This window comes from Alexandromys fortis, unplaced genomic scaffold (genome assembly GCF_014885135.2).
Source record: "Alexandromys fortis isolate MF-2015 unplaced genomic scaffold, M_Fortis_MF-2015_v1.1 scaffold_144, whole genome shotgun sequence".
NCBI lineage: Eukaryota > Metazoa > Chordata > Mammalia > Rodentia > Cricetidae > Alexandromys > Alexandromys fortis.
The window spans coordinates 3509611-3527793 of NW_026068021.1; the positions used below are offsets into that span (position 1 = coordinate 3509611).

An 18183-nucleotide genomic window follows, 5' to 3' on the forward strand; every position below is an offset into this window, starting at 1 on the left:
CCTTTCCCTTGTCTTCATGAGTCAGACATACTATTTTGGTGGGGTTCGAAGCTATGACCCTCTAAGATAGAGGTTCTCAACCTTTCTAATGCTGCGACCCTTTAATACAGTTCCTCATGTTGTAGTGACCCCCAACCATGAAATTATTTTGTTGCTATTTCATAACTGTAATTGTGCTACTGTTATTAATCATAATGCAAATATCTGTGTTTTCTGATGGTCTTAGGTGACCCTTGTGGAAGGGTTGTTTGACCCTAAGGGGGTTGAGATCCACAGGTTGAGAACTGCTGCTCCAAGGGTTGCTAAGGAACCCAAAGGAAATCCACAGGGTGGGGCCTGAGTGGCATCTGGCGGGATTTCTATTGACAAGGTAAAATGCCAGTTCTGGGGCATGCAGGATGTTGGGGCATCTTCGTAGCAAAGGAAGTTAGCTGTCTTGTCTGAGATTCTCAGAAAATATCTAGGATAACGAGGTTCCACTCTTGATCATACAGCTGCAGCCCTACGCCTGGTTCCTGGCTATGTTAAGATAAGATGTCTTTATATAGAAGGAGTATTATCTCTGTGTTGGTCACTTTCACAGCAAATGCCAGATGGGCTCGAGTTCTTGCTTCTCAGCTGGTGGAAGGCATCAAGCATGCTCGGGGGAGGGAGTTCCTTTCCTTTCTCACGTTTTGGTAATTCCCCTTCTTTCTATTCTGCCTTGCAAAGAAACAACCGTTTCCTCTCAGTTGGGCAGAAGTATCAGCAATAAATCCTCTGATACAGTTTCAGAACCTGGTGTGAATCCCAGGTGTATTTTGCACAGCCCCCGCAAGGCTGGCTGGATCACTGGTTCAGGTTGTCTCCTGCATGGTAGCCTCTCTGGGCTCCAACTAAAAGACCCAGTGCTAGAATCCGGTCTCCCAAATGTCTGAATCTTTTTCAGGTTCCCGGCTTCTAGAATCAAATAACCCTTCATAGAACATGGCTTAAAGAGAAGGCTGTGTTCAGGGTTCGTTCCTTACTTCCCCTTATGCTCATGGCCCTCATTGTTGGACTCTAGCGTCCAAACACCGAGAAGGAGTCGCCCCCAGAGACCATACACCACAGCCGATGCAAAAGCATGAGGATTTTATTAATTCTGTCATGACAGGGTCCCCCAGCATTCGGGAAGCCAAGGGACCTCGAATAGCGGGTACAGTCTACTTTTAAAGGGGCTACAGAAGCAAGGGGGGTTGTTCTTTGACTATTCTGATTGGCTTATTTGAAAGGGCTATTACCAATAATTGACTGGAGAGCTGTTGCCAGATCAGATGAGGTAAGAGGTCATTTTGACCCCGTTTCCCAGGGGACCGAACCAAAGCATACGTATATGGGTAATTATTCAGGAACTGAGTACGTGTGAGTGTAGCTGTTAGGTCCTTGGTTCCCAGGGGGGGGAGGGGAAGCACTATGGCACAGAGGCTGAGAGGATTCAGAATTGTCAGAAATGGCTTCAGGATTGTCTTAAAGTCTTACATCATCATACTTTACTGGTAGGTCACCATTGTGTTCCCACAGAATAGAACTGATCTTGCCCCCTCTCCTCCTCTCTTCCTTCCCTTCTGGGCACTGAGCCTCCAGGATCCTCCCTCCCCCAGTGCTGTAATTACAATATCACCAACATGCCTGGCTTTATTTATTTACTTACTTTTGGTTTTTCGAGACAAGGTTTCTCTGTGTAGCCTTGGCTGTCCTGGAACTCACTCTGTAGACCAGGCTGGCCTCAAACTCATAGAAATCCGTCTGCCTCTACCTCCCGAGTGCTGGGATTAAAGGTGTACTCCACCACTGCTCGGCTGTTTATTTATTTATTTAATGTGGGTTCTGGAGATGAGACTCAGGGAGCACTTGACAGACTGAGCTATATCTCTAGGCCTCTCCCTTTTCTTCTTTTTTGATTTTCTGGGATGTCCATGTATCCCTATGCTACCAGGCCTGGGTAAAGTGTAAAAACTACTACTAGGCGGTGGTGGCACACGCCTTTAATCCCAGCACTCGGGAGGCAGAGGCGGGTGGATCTCTGTGAGTTCGAGGCCAGCCTGGTCTACAAGAGCTAGTTCCAGGACAGGAACCAAAAGCTACAGAGAAACCCTGTCTCGGAAATTCAAGAAACAAAACAAAAAAAACCCTTTACTACTATTATTTGTGGTGCTGGGGGGAATTCAGGGGACTGACAAGGGCTTCATTTCTGATTATACCACCACCCTTCTTTAGAGACAGGGTCTGACTATGTAACCTTGGCTGGCCTGGAACTCACTATGTAGACCAGGCTGGCTTCATAGTCATCGAGATCCATTTACCTCTCTGCCTCCTGAATGCTGGGATCAAAGGCCAGTGATACCATGACCAGCTATCCCTAGTACTTTAGGGTACATCTTCACTAGTTTTGTGTATGTGTCATGCACAGCACCGTTGTTTTAAAATGGTGTGTCCGCGCGCGCGCGCGCGCGCGCACACACACACACACACACACACACACACACACTATTCTAAGGACCCTATCCTTTTGGTTTTATTTTTCAGCTTGTCTTTCCTCAATCTTTAAAACGTTTTTATTTGCTTTGTGTGTATGGTTGGAGGTCAGAAGACAAGTGGTCGGAGTCGGTTTTCCTTCTGCCATATGGGCCCTGGGCATCAAACGAAGGTAATCAAGCTTCACAACACGTAACTCTGAACCATCTCACTGGTCCTATTTTGGTTTTTGGAGACAGGAGGATATCATGTATCCTAGGTTGGTCCATAATTCATTTACACAGCTCAGGATGACCCCGAGTTTCTGATCCTCCCGCCTTCCTCTCTTTGGTGCTGGGATTATATAGGCATGCTCCCAACAACAGGGTCTCATAAAATTTAGCCTGGATTTGAACTCCCCGCGTAGAGTAGGATGGCCGTGAACTCCTAATCCTCCTGCTTCCCCCTCCCCTAGGGGTGGGACAACAGGCGTGCACCTCCAAGCCTGGCTGCCCTCGGATTTACAAGCTTTTACAAGCCGCTTTCCACCAGCACCGCCCAGCACCAGCGGCCTGAAAGCGGCGCGCACGTGTCCACGCCACCAGGAGTTGCCCCGGCAACTGCCCGCTCCCTCAGCGCCGAAAGATGACGCCAGTATCTTGAGCCGGGTCTGCTCCCTCCCGTGAGGCGGCGATTGGCTGGCTGGAAGTCCGACGCGGATTCTGTCCAATGTACAGCGCCACTCTTCTGAGGGCGGGACGGCGCGGAACCTGCAGAGCTGGTGGTGAAAGCGCGTGGCCGAGGCGGGCGAGAGTGGACGCTGCAGGTGCGTGGTCTGCGGGTGCCAGGGGGGTCGGAGCCTCTGGGGAGACGGCGTCCTGGTCCCGGCCATGCGTATCTTCCCGGCCCTTGACGTGGATCCTCATAGCTCCATTCAGCCAGCCACCCACCTACCTACCCACCCCTATGGATACATCCATTCACTCATCCATTTGCCTACCCCTCCACCTACTTATCCATCTACCCACCCACCCATTCAACCACCCACAGACCCATTTATCCATGCATCCAACAGTTCTTCCATTCATCCATCCTTACAAATTGGGTGTGGTGGTAAATGGTTGTAATTTCAGCATCCCGGAGGCTTAGATAGAATTGCTGACAGCTCCAATCCAACCTTTTCTACCAAATGAGACTCTCGTTCAGAAAAAAAATCTCTGTGAGTTCGAGGCCAGCCTGGTCTACAAGAGCTAGTTCCAGGACAGGAACCAAAAGCTACGGAGAAACCTTGTCTCGAAAAATCCAAAAAAAAAAAAAAAAAGAATAAGGATTCTTTGGGTTCTTTTTATGTATTGGTGTCACTCAAGGCGTTGGGACATAACAGGACAGAATAGAAATCCCAGACTTAGGAGCCCAGATTCTAGACTAGAGATCACATATTAGTGGTCTTGGGCACCATAGAGGCAACTTTAGGGAGTCTATTTCCTTCCTTGACCTTGTTGAGGCACAGTCTTCTGGTTTCTGCTGCCCAGCATGTGCCCCGGGCTTCCTCTACTTTCACCCCCTCCCATGTCACTGTGGCAGGTGCACACCATGGCATCCAGATTGTTATGTAGATCCTAGGGATCAAACTCAGGTACTCAAGCTTCCGTGGCAGGTGCTGTTACCCACCGAGTCTTCTCCTGGCCGTCTTCTTATATTAGTTGCTGCGTGAAGCAGTGTCTCTGGTTCTCATTGTCTCAGTGACTAGTGAAGTTCTTCAGTGTCTGTTCAAGGCCTTTGCCCATTCTAAAATTAGTGTGTGTGTGTGTGTGTGCCTATGTGTATGTGCATGCATGCATGTATGTGCGTGCATGCCTGTATGTGTGTGCCTGTATATGCATGTGTATACCTGCATATGCTTATGTGTACGTGTGTACATGCATGCCTCTGTGTGTGTGCCAGAGGTCAACCTTAGATGGTGTTCCCCATCCACCTTGTATTTTCATGACAGGGTTTCTCACTGGCCTGGAACTCACCAGTTAGGCTAGGCTGGGATGGAATTCAGGTTGTCAGTTTCGGTTGGCAAGTGCCTCTACCTGGTGAGCCATATTGCGACCCCCCCCATTTCTTTTCTTGTAGAGTGATTGGCAGGCATGTCCTCCATGCTTTCAGTTGTCCTTTTTCTAGCACTGCCCAATTGTTAGAAGCTTTTACCATTTGTTTTGTTATTTTAATTTTTTAAAGAATTGCTTATTAATTTGTGTGTGTGTGTGTGTACCTGGAGTGTATGTTTGTGTCCCATGCATGTGTAGGGTTCCATGGAGGTCAGAAGAAGAGTCAGATCTCCTGGAACTGGAGTTCTAGGCAGTTGTGAGCCACCATGTGGGTACTGGGAACTGAACCCAGGTCCTCTGCAAGAGCAGTAAGTGCTCTTGACTGCTGAACCGGCTCTCCAGTCCCTTTCTATTCTATTTTTAATTGTGTATGTGCCCAGAGGTATTGGGTCTGAATCTAGAGTTACAAGCAATTGTGAGCTGCCTGATATTGGTACTGGGAACTGAACTTGGGTTTTCTGCACGAGCTCTTAACCACTGAGCCTCTCTCTAATCCAGGACAGAACTTTGTAGTGATGATGTAATCCTGCGTAGTTTTCCTTTGGGTACCTAGTTTCTGGTATTTTATTGGAGAGACCACAGTGTTCTCCGGGGCCATCAGCGTTCATCTCTGGAAATTCCGACGGTCTTAGGCCTGGCCTGTTAAAGTGGTGCCTGCTTTTAATTACCACTCCCGGGAGGCAGAGGCAGCAGTTGGATCTCTGTGTGTTCAGGGTCAGCCTGGTCTACATTGTGATACCCTGTCTTTAAAAAAAGAAAAGTGTATTAGACTTGGGCTCTTTTACATGTGGTGTTTGGTCTATCCTGAGGTAGCTCTGTGTATGTTGTGAGGTTCATACACATCATTTCTCCTGGCTCTCCAGCATCCTCCCCCACTGGGTGAGAAGACTGCTTTTTCCTCATTGCCTCAGTTGTGAGTTGCTCTCTCTCAGAGCCTTGTGATGCAGAGCCATCTTTTCCCCCTTCTTCACAAATAGACTTCGTGATTAACTTTGTAAGGCTAACTTCCAGGGTGACTGCAGACCTCGCTTCTCTCCGAAGCGGTGTGTAAATATTTGCTGAACTTTTCTTATTTCTTTAACGAGGTAATTGGCTGGTGGCGGCACCCCTATTTTCAGTGTCCCTGTGTCAACAGTCTCTCCTTTTACAATTTCTTATTATACTGCTAATTGAAATTTGTAGCCTCTGGCTTCGAATACGCTTTTTTTTTTTTAAATGAGGAGGTTTAATTTAAAAAAAAATAGAGCTTGGAGTTTTCTGATCCTAGAATAGAAATATTCTTTCCATGCACCATGGTCAGTGACAGCCCCAGTCGGGACAGGATGCCCTGATGCCCACCCGTCTGGGCTGCGGGTTCACTCCAGCTCCGCCTCACAGTTACATGCCTGCAGATTCGTCCTCTGGAGTGTTCACACCTTCTAGATCATTTCTTCCACTATGCTTATCCTCCTCCTTTTTTCCTTCTCTTTCTCTCCTTCTCTTTTTTGTGCTGTGGCGTGTTCTAGTGAAGCTTCCTCTTGTGGTATAGTGGGCAGGTATCCTTGCTGCTCTGTTTAACAGCATAACCATTGTAGAACGCGGCCTCTCCCTTCCTACCATTGACCCACCTGCACTGTCCTTTCCAGGATGGTAAAACATAAGAGAAAAGGTCCCAAAGGGACAGAGAAGAAGAGTAAAAAGCTAAAGATAACATCATCAGAAGAGACACCGCAGGCATCTGACGCCCGGCCGGGCAAGGAGGCGACCAGCCTTAAGGTAAGTGACTCGCGCGGAGCAGCCACACACGGGCATGCTTAGTGCTTACTGGAGCTGTTAGGAAACAGAAATTTGGCCTCTGTGTGGGTGCCATGTTTACTACGGACTGTGATGGACCAGCCTTACCAGGTGGAGGGCCTGGGAGGGCGGGGCCTCCTGACTGCACTCCCAGGGAGATTCTCTCCTTGATGTGTGTGTAGGGTGTGATCCAGGAACTCTGTCTAAAATCTCAGGTCTAGAGGCTGGGCCGTGGGTCAGTGGTAGAGCACTTGCCTAGCATGTGGGAGACCCTGTCTTTTACCCCAGCACCAGAAAACAAACCGAATCCTTCGTATTAATCATGTCTGTTACTCATGGTGCCTGACTAGAGGTCAAAAAGACAGTTTCGGGAGTCAGTTCTCTCCTTCCACAGTGTGGGTTCCAGGAACAGAACTCAGTTTGTTAGGGATGGTGGTGATCACCTTTACCCACTGGGCCATCTTACTGGCCCAAACAATTGACTTTAATACTCACTGAGACAGGGTATGAACAATGTTAAATGTTGTGTGGGTTTGTTTTTCACCCTATAACATGTATCTGCCATGTGTTTGCATATACATTGAATTATGTTTTTTTTTTACATTTATTTATGTATTCATGTGTGCACCTTTATGGTGCGTGTGTTAAGATCAGAGGACAATTTGTGGAATTCTGTTCTCTTTTTCAACCAATATGGGATTGAACTTGGGTCATCAGGCTTGGCAACAAGCTCCTTTACCTGCTGAGCCATATTGCTGGCCACAGATACATTTAAATTTTAACCTTTCAAATCTTTTCGTTACCTGTAAAGTTCTGGATATTAAACTTGTTCATTGGCGGTAATTCACCTTTAAAATTAGTTGCTTACTACCCTCCAGACACCGTCAGATGATACTATTCCAGGGTTGTCAGTTAACACGGAATAAGCCCTGGTCAGACGCACATGTGACCGTGTGGCTGGGCTTTGTGGGATTCTGTTCTCGTGTTATGTAGCTCAGGCAGGCCTCAAATGTGCAGTCCCATTGCCTCTGCCCCCTGAGTGCTGGGATCATAGGTGTGTGATGTTAGTCCTGGCAAGACGTTGTCTGTTCCACTGTGCTGGGGATAGAACTCAGGGCCTTTCCCATGCGAGCAGCAGCTCAACGGCACAGCCCCACCTTGGGCTCCCCGCCCTTCCTCCTCACGCTGTCCACACACTTGCAGGGAACCTAATGTTTGAGAGGGACTGCCTCAGCCTTGTGTTTCTCTCTGTCTCTCTCTCTGTGAAGAAAGCAGGAAGCGATCTGGGCATGCTTCCTTTGAGTCTTTCTTATGCTGGTCTGATTGACAGCCTGGAGTTTCCAGGAGAGCCACAGGCTGTGTTTGCTTTCGTGGTGCCTGGAGGTGTCAGGAGGCAGAGCTCTGGGCTGTTGCGTGGGTCTTTGGAGGAGGCCTGCCTATGAGGCAGTGACGTTCTGGTGGCCTGGCCAGCAGAGGACTGACCAACAGGGGTCGTCAGCCACACTCCTGCTAAAAGGAAGTGGGATTCCAGGGTGCGGTCCTCAGCTGGCAGGCACTGTGGCCTCTGTGACTTAGGACTGTAGCTTGGGGACTTAGGTCCTTCGATCTCCTCCTCATGTTTCTGGAAGCCAGTCTTGCATACAGAATGAGGCCCTTCTCTGCCCAAGAATGCTGGTGTCTGGATAAAAACAGCTCTTCCTTTGGCTCTCATAGGAAATTGTCAGAAGGATGTGTGAGAGATATTTTTTAGAGAGGAAATAGGGCGAGCTGAATCTAAGTGTTGAAGAAGGTTGGGTCGCAAGGCCTGCAGCCCGACAGTCTCATCACCCAGGGGCTCATGGAAAAGTACCATGCTGCTCCAGCCCTGTCCCCCTGTGGCTCCAAATGAACCTCTGGATTCTGCGGCAGGGAAGGAAGAAGCCCCTGTCCTTACTTGGACCACTCCATTCTCCTCCCAGAAGTGTCCATGTGAGGAGCTCCCAGGGCCTGCATAGCCACTTCCCACAGCTCAGCACTCTGTGCCTGAGCCAGGACCGCCCAAGTGTCCCCAAGTGCTGGGAACTTCATTGCCCCTTGGGGAGCGGTTTCCATGGAGCTCAAGTTCCACTTGGGGCTCTGGGTCCCGTGGAGCTGCTGCCTGTTTGGGCCATGGCCCCCTGGGTCCTGGTGCCGAGGCCTGGAGTGTGTGGACACCTTGCCCTAGCCCGTGCTTACAACCTGGTCTGACCATGGGCTGTGGAGAAGTGGGTGGCCTTTGATGCCCTGCATAGGGAGAGAGTTCAAACACCCTACTGGGCATCTTGGAACTGGTTCCCGTTTCCTGACTGCTGTTCTGAGAAGGCGCTGGCCCTGCTGCCTCCCTCTTCCTGGATTCCCACAGGCAGCATATTTGTGGACCTTGATGGGAGCTGGAGTTCACAGCAATTCCCTACGCTTAGATGCCCTGGACCACAGGCGTTTTGTCCTTGTCTGCTTTAGGAAGCGCTTCCTGGAGCCTAAGCCCCAGTCTCCGCCTTAGTTCTTCCCAATGGGCCTCTTCCAGAAAGCTGCATTTGCACTCAGGAAGGGTTGGCTGGACCCCAGGCTGGGCCACATTAACTTGCCTGGTACCCATTTGAGCAGGGACAAGCCAAGAGGTGGCTGTGTCTCTGAAGATGCCACCTTCCCTCCCTGCAATCACACTGTGAACGCTGGTGAAGGCCGGTGGCAGTAGCTTAGATGTGGAGACCAGTCTCTCACCAGAACTGGTCTAGCCAGATGCATAGTGACCAGTCACTGGAGAAAGGAACAAGATCATGCTTGCTTGATTGCTCGCTCGCTCGCTCTCCTCCCTCTCTCTCTTTCCCTCCCTCCCTCCCTCCCTTCCTTTTTTCCTTCCTTCCTTTCTGAGATTATGCTGCAGCTAGGGCAAGGGTGATAGTAAAGAGCTTGCTTTGCAGGCATGCGCATTAACCATCTAGGGAGTCTTGACTGAATTTGTTTCCTCTGCCAATTAAAGACTTAAAGGTCAGGAAAAATCTTAGACACAGCAGAACAGCTGCAGGTGACAAACTTTGTTACAAGTGATGGAGATGGAACTCACGAACGCACACACCACAAAGATGTGTACGGCTGGCCAGCCGGTCAGGGGTGCCTTTCTCATCGATGGTGTGTCCTGCCAGGTAGGGCTCAGACTACAAGGCAGCCATCAGAGCTGCTGGCTTTGTCACTGGGCGGTGGCCCTTTAGAAAGTCACGTGCGTCATGTGGGCATGAAGCCTGTGGTTTCTTAGGAAATCATCCAGAGGAACTTGGGAACTTTCTTTCTTTTTTTTTTTTTTTTTTTGGTTTTTCGAGACAGGGTTTCTCTGTGGCTTTGGAGCCTGTCCTGGAACTAGCTCTGTAGACCAAGGCTGGTCTCGAACTCACAGAGATCCGCCTGCCTCTGCCTCCCGAGTACTGGGATTAAAGGCGTGCGCCACCACCGCCCGGCTGGAACGTGGGAACTTTATGGTCTGGAAACTGCCCAAATCCCTCTCTGCCAGGGTGAGACAGTAACTGGCGGGCTTTGTGACTGGACGCACACCTGTGTGTGGGATATGTGGTGCTAGCCTTCATAACAGTGCCTGGGAGCCATATCACTTGTCTTGAGGGAGTGGCTAGACAGTGGCGAGAAGCCGAATTCCATTGGCTGTGGACTCACATAGTGCTTGGACTCACGGATCTTAGAGTCTGATTCATCACTCTACACACCAGACTGTGGGTTCTTCTGGGCTGTGTGCTGTGGGAGGTCCTGTCTCCTGCTCTGCTCCCTGGCTGCCCTGTCATCTGGGATTGTTTTGTCCTCAGCGACCTCAGGCGCCTGCTCTGCATGGTCCCACACATTTGTTTACCCATGCACCAGGTTTGGACCTTTGGCCCATGTCTAGCTTGGAGTCTTGAGAACATGCTGTGGGCATCAGCGTGAGCCTCTGTACTTTACTACCCACGAGATTCCACACTAGGGTTGTATCATGTTGTAGGAACCCTGTACCCAGCAGGAGTGGGCTCTTTGAGTGGCAGCCCCTGCTATAAGTGTTTTAAGTTACAGCCCCTCCTGTGGGTGTGCCCTTACCGTGCTGTCTGACTGTTGTATTTTGTTGTTGATTCATACAGTCTCATACAGTGTTAACCTCCCAGGAGCCGGGATTACAGGCATGAGCTGTTGAAATAGGAGCGGCGGGGCTGCGTCCCCGGCACCCGGCTGCCCGCATGGCTAGCTTATGCCCCGAAATAATTACACGGAAACTGTATTCTTTCAAACACTGCCTGGCCCGGCTAGGTCCAGTTTCTTATTGGCTAGTTCTTACATATTGTTCTAACCCATTTCTAATATTCTGTGTAGACCATGAGCTGGCTTACCAGAGAGGATCTTAACCTGCGTCTGTCTGGAGTGGGAGCATCATGGCGACTCTTCCTCTAACCTTCTTTCTCCCAGAATTCTCTTCTGTATACTCCGCCTACCTAATTTTTTATCCAATAAAATGGGCCAAGGCAGTTTTTTTATTAGTAAGAAATCATTCCCACATCATTTCCCCTTTTTCTTTTTTTCTTTTTTTTTTATTTTTTTTTTTTTGGTGTCAGGAGTTAGAACAATATGTAAGAACTAGCCAATAAGAAACTGGACCTAGCCGGGCCAGGCAGTGTTTGAAAGAATACAGTTTCCGTGTAATTATTTCGGGGCATAAGCTAGCCATGCGGGCAGCCGGGTGCCGGGGACGCAGCCCCGCCGCTCCTATTTCAACAGATGGCGCCAACAATGAGCCACTGTAGCTGGCTGTACCCGTGCTTATTGATGCTCACTTGAGAAGCACAGCTCTATTTAAAGGACACGGCTTGGCTTGGCTTATAGAGTACTTGCTTAGTGTACACAAAGCCCTGGATTCCATCCTCATCATGGCATAAACAAAGGGGGCCGGTGCAAGCCTGCACTCCTGGTGGCACTCTGGCGGTAGAGGCAGGAGGAACAGAAGACCCAGGCTATTCTTGGCTGTATAGCAAGTTGGAAACCTGGGTTACATGAGACCCTGTCTCAAGGGAGAATCCGTGTCCATGAGTGAGCCCCCGATACCCAGTTAGGGTTATAGTCCAAGTGGTCACCCCTAAATGTGGGCAACACCAAGTGGACTGACCCAGCAGGATGTACATATACACATGTGTGTGATCTGTATGTGTGACAGTAATAAAGAAAAGGTCGTGAAGCTGAGAGGGCGTGGGGACGGGGAGGAGCTAGGGTCAGGGACGTGTTGGGTGGAAATGATGTAAGTATAGTACTCATGTCTGCAGTTCTGAAAAAATAATAACAAATGTTAAAAATAAAGCAAATAAAAAGCAAGCTGTAAGAATATATGTTCTCATTGTGTGTGTGCGCACACACACACACACACACACAAGTATCATACAACAAAAAACAACCCCAAAACAGAAAATTCCAAAGGGGGGGGTAAAACAAACCCAAGAAATCCAAAACAACAGCAACAACAAAAATGTGTTTTAAATCTCATTGTGATTTAATTAGTGCTTGTGAGCATCTGCACCTTCATCGTCCATTCATAGATTATCTTTGGCTAAGTGTCTGTTCAGTTCAGCTTTTTTTTTTTTACTTACTTTTTTTCTTTGTTTGTTTTTCCAAGACAGGGTTTTTCTGTGTAAAAGTCCTGGCTGTCCTAGAACTCGCTCTATATCCCTCTATATCCCTGGCTATCTTTGAACTCTGTAGACCAGGCTGGCCTTGAACTCACAGAGATCTGCCTTCCTCTGCCTCTTGGGTGCTGAGATTAAAGGTGTATTGTATTGTGTCTGCTAGAGAAGTACCTGTGGTGAGCTCCACCCCCAGCTCCTCACTGGGGCCTTCTAGGCAAGTTCTCCCTCATATGCCTGCTCTAACCACCATAGCAGACCGGTGGCTGCATCTGGCCAGGGGCTGTGGTTCGTGTTTCTGAGGCCCCAGGTGCAGAGCCCTCTTAAAGCAGGTATCTTCCTTGTCCATGCCTGTACTCTCTAGCTTGCACCCAGCTCTGCTATGACAGAGTGTTAATATATAATATAGGCAGTAGGTCCTGCCCTATAGGATCCTTGGATAATTGTGGACAGCCCAGTGATTGTACTTGGAGGAAAGAATGGACCAGCCTGTGGGTCAGTAGCAGAAGTCTGACTAGGTCTGTCCTTGCTCGACAGGACTGACTGCTGGCTCAGCGTCAGAAGGAATGAGGGCTGTGTGTCTCTGCAGTGCTGAATGTTGCCATGGTCACTGCTCTGTTGAGGGCCCCCTGGAAATGCGAGGGCTGAGTGGGGCTTCAAACACTGTCATAGGCAGCACGTGTGTCTGCATGGATGGGACTGAACACCAAGAGGGCGGTTTGTTTAGAGTCCGTGTACTCCTGAGATCAGACACGCCATCTCCCTAGCCCACAGGACAGGGCTGCTACCCAGGGCCTCCCTCTTCTGTCTCGCAGAGTGACTGCCAGCTCATCTCCCAGTGGCAGCTCCTGGGTTAAGTGAGTACAAACCAAGATAAAGGAAAAGGAATCCTGTCTGGAAACCCGGGGGAGCCTGGCGCAGTGTTTGAGTTCTGGTGGAGGCCAAGGACGGGTGTGTGCTGGTATGTCATAGACTGATGATGTTTGGGGCATGCGAGGGAAGAGCTGGCTCAGGAAGCTAGTGTCTGTGTAACCATCTGCCATTGCCTTCACACCTTGGAACTGGCCCAACCTAGGATAACTTGGGTCATTGCCCATGGGCTGAAGTGACAGTTGAAAAACTGTGTAACTCCTGTGTTGGGACCTGCCATGCCATCCTGGCAGTGACATGGGGGCAGGGAGGATAGTGCCACCAGGGTCTTGCCCTCCTCTTCCCTAAAAAGATATCGCTCACTCCCCCAGATACTGGTAGATTCTTAGGAAGCTGCAAAACTTCACAGAAGGCAGTCCCAAGTACCCTTTACCCAGTTTCCTGCGGTGGCAGCTGATGCCCTGTGTTGGGGCCCACAGTGACGAAGCCTAGGTGAGACCGGCAGCCTGCAGAGCTTGCTCGGGCTTCAGGAGTTTGGTGTGCCTCCTGTATTTCTGTGAGCGTGTTCCTGTGCAGTCCTCGAGCACATGCTGATGCCCCATAGCACTAGTCAGGATATAGCCGGTCCCTACAGGCCTCACCCGCCTATGGAGCCAGGGGCTTCTGGGATCCTTGCCTAGGGAGCCAGGGGCTTCTGGGATCCTTGCCTACAGAGCCAGGCTTCTGGGATCCTTGTCTACGGAGCCAGGGCTTCTGGGATCCTTGTCTACGGAGCCAGGGCTTCTGGGATCCTTGTCTACAGAGCCAGGGCTTCTGGCATCCTTGCTTTTGTGACAAAAACTGACGTAAGTGTTTGCGATCACAGGTTTTTGTTTCTGTGGAGTCAGTGCCAGGGTGTGGTTGCTGGGTTGCACAGCGCAAGTGTATTTAGTTTTTAGGAGAACGCTATTCTCCCTAGTGGCTGTGTGACCCCCCCAGACCTGTGAACGAGTAAGATGGATTTCTCTGCCTGCAACATCCCCCTTTTCTGTTTTAGCTGTGGGAATCATGGAGTTTGTCTTTTTTTAAGATGGGGGCTCTCTGCTGGCCTAGTACCCACAGTTCTCCCCTCCCTTCCTCCCGAGTGTTGGGGAAAAGGCGTGTATCACCAGACCTGGTTTGTGCAGTGCAAGCAAGGGAACCTGGGACCTCGAGCCGACTAGGCAGCCATTTCACCAGCTAGGCCATCTCCGGCCTTGATTAATGTTTGATGTGCCCTGTCTCATCTGTCTGTGAGTCACCTTTATCTCTTTCTCCTGGAGCTTTTTGCAGTGGCCATCCTGCTGCCCCACTAGTCCCACTCAGAGTGAGTAGGCAGTCACTTCACCGGCCTCTACCCAGGTTCAAGTACCTCTCTGTTTCTTTCCCCCAGCCTGGGGTCAGGTCTGTGGAGGAGGAGCTGGTGGCCGGCCAGCTGTCCTCACTGCCATGGAAACCTGACAGTTCTCACTCTGCTCCAGAGGAAACAGGACCCGCTCCCCATCCCCAGGCCAGCTGTGTTCCCAAAGTGCCCGCTGCTCCAGCGTCTGCCTCGGTCAGCCAAGGTGATGTTTGTGTGCTGGGCTTCCTCGTGCCTGATAGAGAATAACTCAGTGAACGTAATTGGAAATGTTTGTTGTTTTTCCTGAGTTGCACACGATCAATGTAAAAAACATTAGCAAATAGAGAAAACTGCACAGGAAAAGCCACAAGCAGTTCTGTCTCCCCAGGGTGCTGAAGTTCTGGATGTCCCTAGGGTGTCTCCTTATGCCAAAGTTCTGGAGTCTGCAGTGCCTTGGTGTCCTCCCCACGGTGCTGGAGAGCGTGAACCACACACCAGCCTGGGCACTGTGCGCATACCTTTGTATTCCTGCTTTTCAGTGATAGGGAATCCCATTTCCACTTTGCTTCCCTCCCTCCTCTCTCCAGCCTTCTATTATTATTGTTATTATCATTGTTGTTATTGTTATTATTTTGTTTGGTTGATTTTAAGACAGGTTCTCACTATGTAGCTCTGACTGGGTTGGATCTCCATGTGTAGATCAGGCTGGCCTGGAAATTCACAGAGATCAGCCTGGAAATGCCTCCTGAGTGCTGGGACCAAAGGTGTACCAGTGTAGCCAATCAGCAAGCTCTGGGTGATTGGCCAAACTGGCCGGCCAACAAATCCTAGGGCTCCTTCTGTCCCCACCTCTCCAGTGCTGGGGCTACAGATCTATGCACAGCCGCACATGGCTTTTTGTTTTTAACTTGAGTGCTTGGGATCTGAACTCAGGTCCTCGTTCTTGTACAACAGGTGCTTTTGTAGCTAACCTGTCTTCCCAACTCCCTTCCTCTCAGTTTTTCAGACAGGGTTTTGTTCTGTAGTTCAGGCTGGCCTGGAATTCGTGATCCTCCTGTCTCAGTCTCCTGAGTGAAGGGATGGCAGGTGTGACCTCTACTGCCAGTCTTGTCTTCGGGGTGTGCATTACAGGATGCAGATGTGCAGAATCCGAGCTTCTTTCCAGCCCAGAGCTATTGACGACTGAGAGCAGGAAGTCATTCATGTAGACTTAGGATCCCAGGGCTATCTCAGGGTTTGGTACTGGTGCCAGACTTGTCCCACCTCCACTGTGTGGGAAGGCCCAGTTATGAAGTTTTTTTGTGGGCCAGTGGCATTTATGGAAGCCCTCACATCCCACAGCAGGAAGGGAACCGTCCTGAAAGCCAGCAGCAGGCAAGGCAGAGGACAGAGGTGACAAGAGCCCGGTCACAGAACATCCCAGTGACTTTAAACTGGATGGCCCATCACACCAGCACACTCGGAATGAAGCGGTAGGATTCAGAAGGAGTGGGGCTGCAGAGATGGCGTAGTTAGTTAATGCCATGATTGCTGCCCGAACCATGAGGGACCGAGTCGTGGCCCCCAGAATCCGTGTACAATGCTGGGCACATGGAGCAGGTGAGAGGGATCAGCAAGTTCAGGCCCCTGTCCTGCCAGTTTGGTCTCAGATCTCACATAAAGATGGAAAAAGTTTCAGGTAGGGGAGCCTGGCCAGCAAGGACGCTGAGAAAGGGAGGGAGGCATGCTGCCTGCGGCTCATCGGAGGGTGTCCCGCGGGTCCCTGGGGCCCGACACCTGGCCTCTAGGAGAAGAGCATGTGTGGGGTGGTCCAGCTTTCAAACGAAGGAGGTGCTGGTGAGAAAAGGCCACAGGGCAGGCGTGGGCATGCTCTCAACTCATGGGCTCTCAGCAGACACAGGGGAAGTATGCAGGATGAGGTTATGGCTCTAGTTAGGCAGGCAGTGTGCAGTGGGGGAAGGGGACCAGTCCGCAGTGAGGATGGTTCCTAGAAGATTTGGGTCTCTAGGAGTTGGGAACTAATAAAGTGTTTTTTCCACATCCTGAAGCCAGACAAAAAGCGATGAAAAAGAAAATCGCTGTGTCTTCCTACCCGGGAATTCCACAGATCATTCTGTGGAAAGAGAATGATGTCAGAGGCCTTGGCATGGAGTGAAGCTCCTTCACCGGGCAGTGCTGGTGAGCAGCAATGGTAGCAAAGGGCTGCTGTGCCCGGGGCGATTGCTCAAAGATGGCCTGCTGCAGTTGGCTACTGAAAGGGTTCAATCTTACCCTGCTCAAGGCCGATGAGGTCTGGGGAGGAAAGCCTTGCTGAGTATCGCGTCCCTGCATTGGGGAGCGATTACTAGTTCTTTTCTGTGTTAGTGCGAGTGTGTGTGTGTGCACTCACGTGTGTGAACGCAGGTGTGCTGCTGCCTTGGTGCACGTATGGAGGTCAGAGGACAACCTTGGTGTGGGCCTCGCTTTTCAGTTTCTGAGGCAGGTCTTCTTGTTCACTACTATGAACAATACCAGACTAGCTGGCCTGTCAGCTTCCAGAGGAATCTTGTTTCCACTTCCCGTCTCACTGCAGGAGGGCAGGGTTTACAGATGCGTGCTGCTGTGTCTACCTCCTTACGTGTGTTCTGGGGATCCAGACTCAGGTCCTTATGCTTGTGTGGCAAGAGCTTTACCTGCTGAACCTGTTTTTCTTTTTGGTTTTTCGAGATAGGATTTCTCTGTAGCTTTGGAGCCTGTCCTGGAGCTCCCTTTGTAGACCGGGCTGGCCTCGAACTCACAGAGATCCGCCTGCCTCTGCCTCCCGAGTGCTGGGATTAAAGGTGTGCGCCACCACCGCCCGTCTTGAACCTGTTTTTCATTTTGTTTTTGAGACAGTCTCACAGAGCCAAGGCTGACCTTGAACTCCTGACTCTTCTGCTACCTCCTCAGAACTACTGAATGCCTGGGTTTGTTGGCTTGGTTTGTAGGCTTCTGGGAATTCTGTCCTGTGGACTGTCAGGTTTTTCTTACCCAGTTTCTGCTGGGCTGGGCACAGAACCGGGGCCCGCTGATGTTCTTCAAGCACTTTACTAACTGAGTCCAGTTCCAACCTAGCAATATTCTTAAATTTTCAAAATAAAACGAGCTGGGTGGTAGTGGTGCACACCTTTTATCCCAGTACTTGGGAGGCAGAGGCAAGCGGATCTCTGTGAGTTCAAGACAAGCTTAGTCTACAGAGTGAGTTTTAGGACAGGCTCCAAAGCTACATAGAGAAACCCTGTCTCAAAAAAAAAAAAAAAAAACCCACACACACATACACACACATATATATATAACGAACCCACATTATGAAAATGCCAAAAACATGGAAATGTTTGGCAAGAAAAATGTTTTTACGTTTTATCATTTTTGTCATTTTCTCCTCTGTTTTTAAGATGTGGCTGGTTATGGGCTTCATACTGAGCTCTGCCACAGTGACTTTGTCTGTGATCAGAACTCAGGTGGTTTTTTTTTTTGTTTTTGTTTTGTTTTGTTTTTTTCGAGACAGGGTTTCTCTGTGGTTTTGGAGCCTGTCCTGGAACTAGCTCTTGTAGACCAGGCTGGTCTCGAACTCACAGAGATCCGCCTGCCTCTGCCTCCCGAGTGCTGGGATTAAAGGCGTGCGCCACCACCGCCCGGCTCTCAGGTGTTTTTTTTTTTTTTTTTTGTTACTGTTGTTTTAAAGTTTTTGAAGATTTTTTTTAATGTGTTGGAGTTTGCCTGCATGTGTCTGTGCTCTCAGTGTGTGCAGTGCCTAGAGCAGCCAGAGGAAGGCTTCGGGTTCCCTGGAACTGGATAGCTGTATACTGCCCTGTGGGTGCTGGTACTTGAGGCTAGGTCCTCTGCAACCAGGCTCTTGACTGCTGAGAGTCAAGGGGAGAGCCTGCCCTTGAACCCTGCTGGTGTGTTTGAGACTTGAGTGTGTGTGTGTTAG

The 18183-nt window shown here is 50.0% G+C and overlaps 1 protein-coding gene across 1 annotated transcript in view; it reads left to right on the top strand.

The window, feature by feature from the left end:
• The first annotated feature begins 3188 nt into the window (after nucleotides 1-3188).
• CUNH7orf50 (chromosome unknown C7orf50 homolog) overlaps nucleotides 3189-18183 on the top strand; it is a 103042-nt gene continuing 88047 nt past the window's right edge. The window contains exons 1-2 of the mRNA XM_050163198.1: nucleotides 3189-3301; nucleotides 6197-6326. Of these exons, the coding sequence (XP_050019155.1) occupies nucleotides 6198-6326 (129 nt within the window). The 5' untranslated portion in view covers nucleotides 3189-3301; nucleotide 6197. The remainder of the gene's footprint in view (nucleotides 3302-6196; nucleotides 6327-18183) is intronic.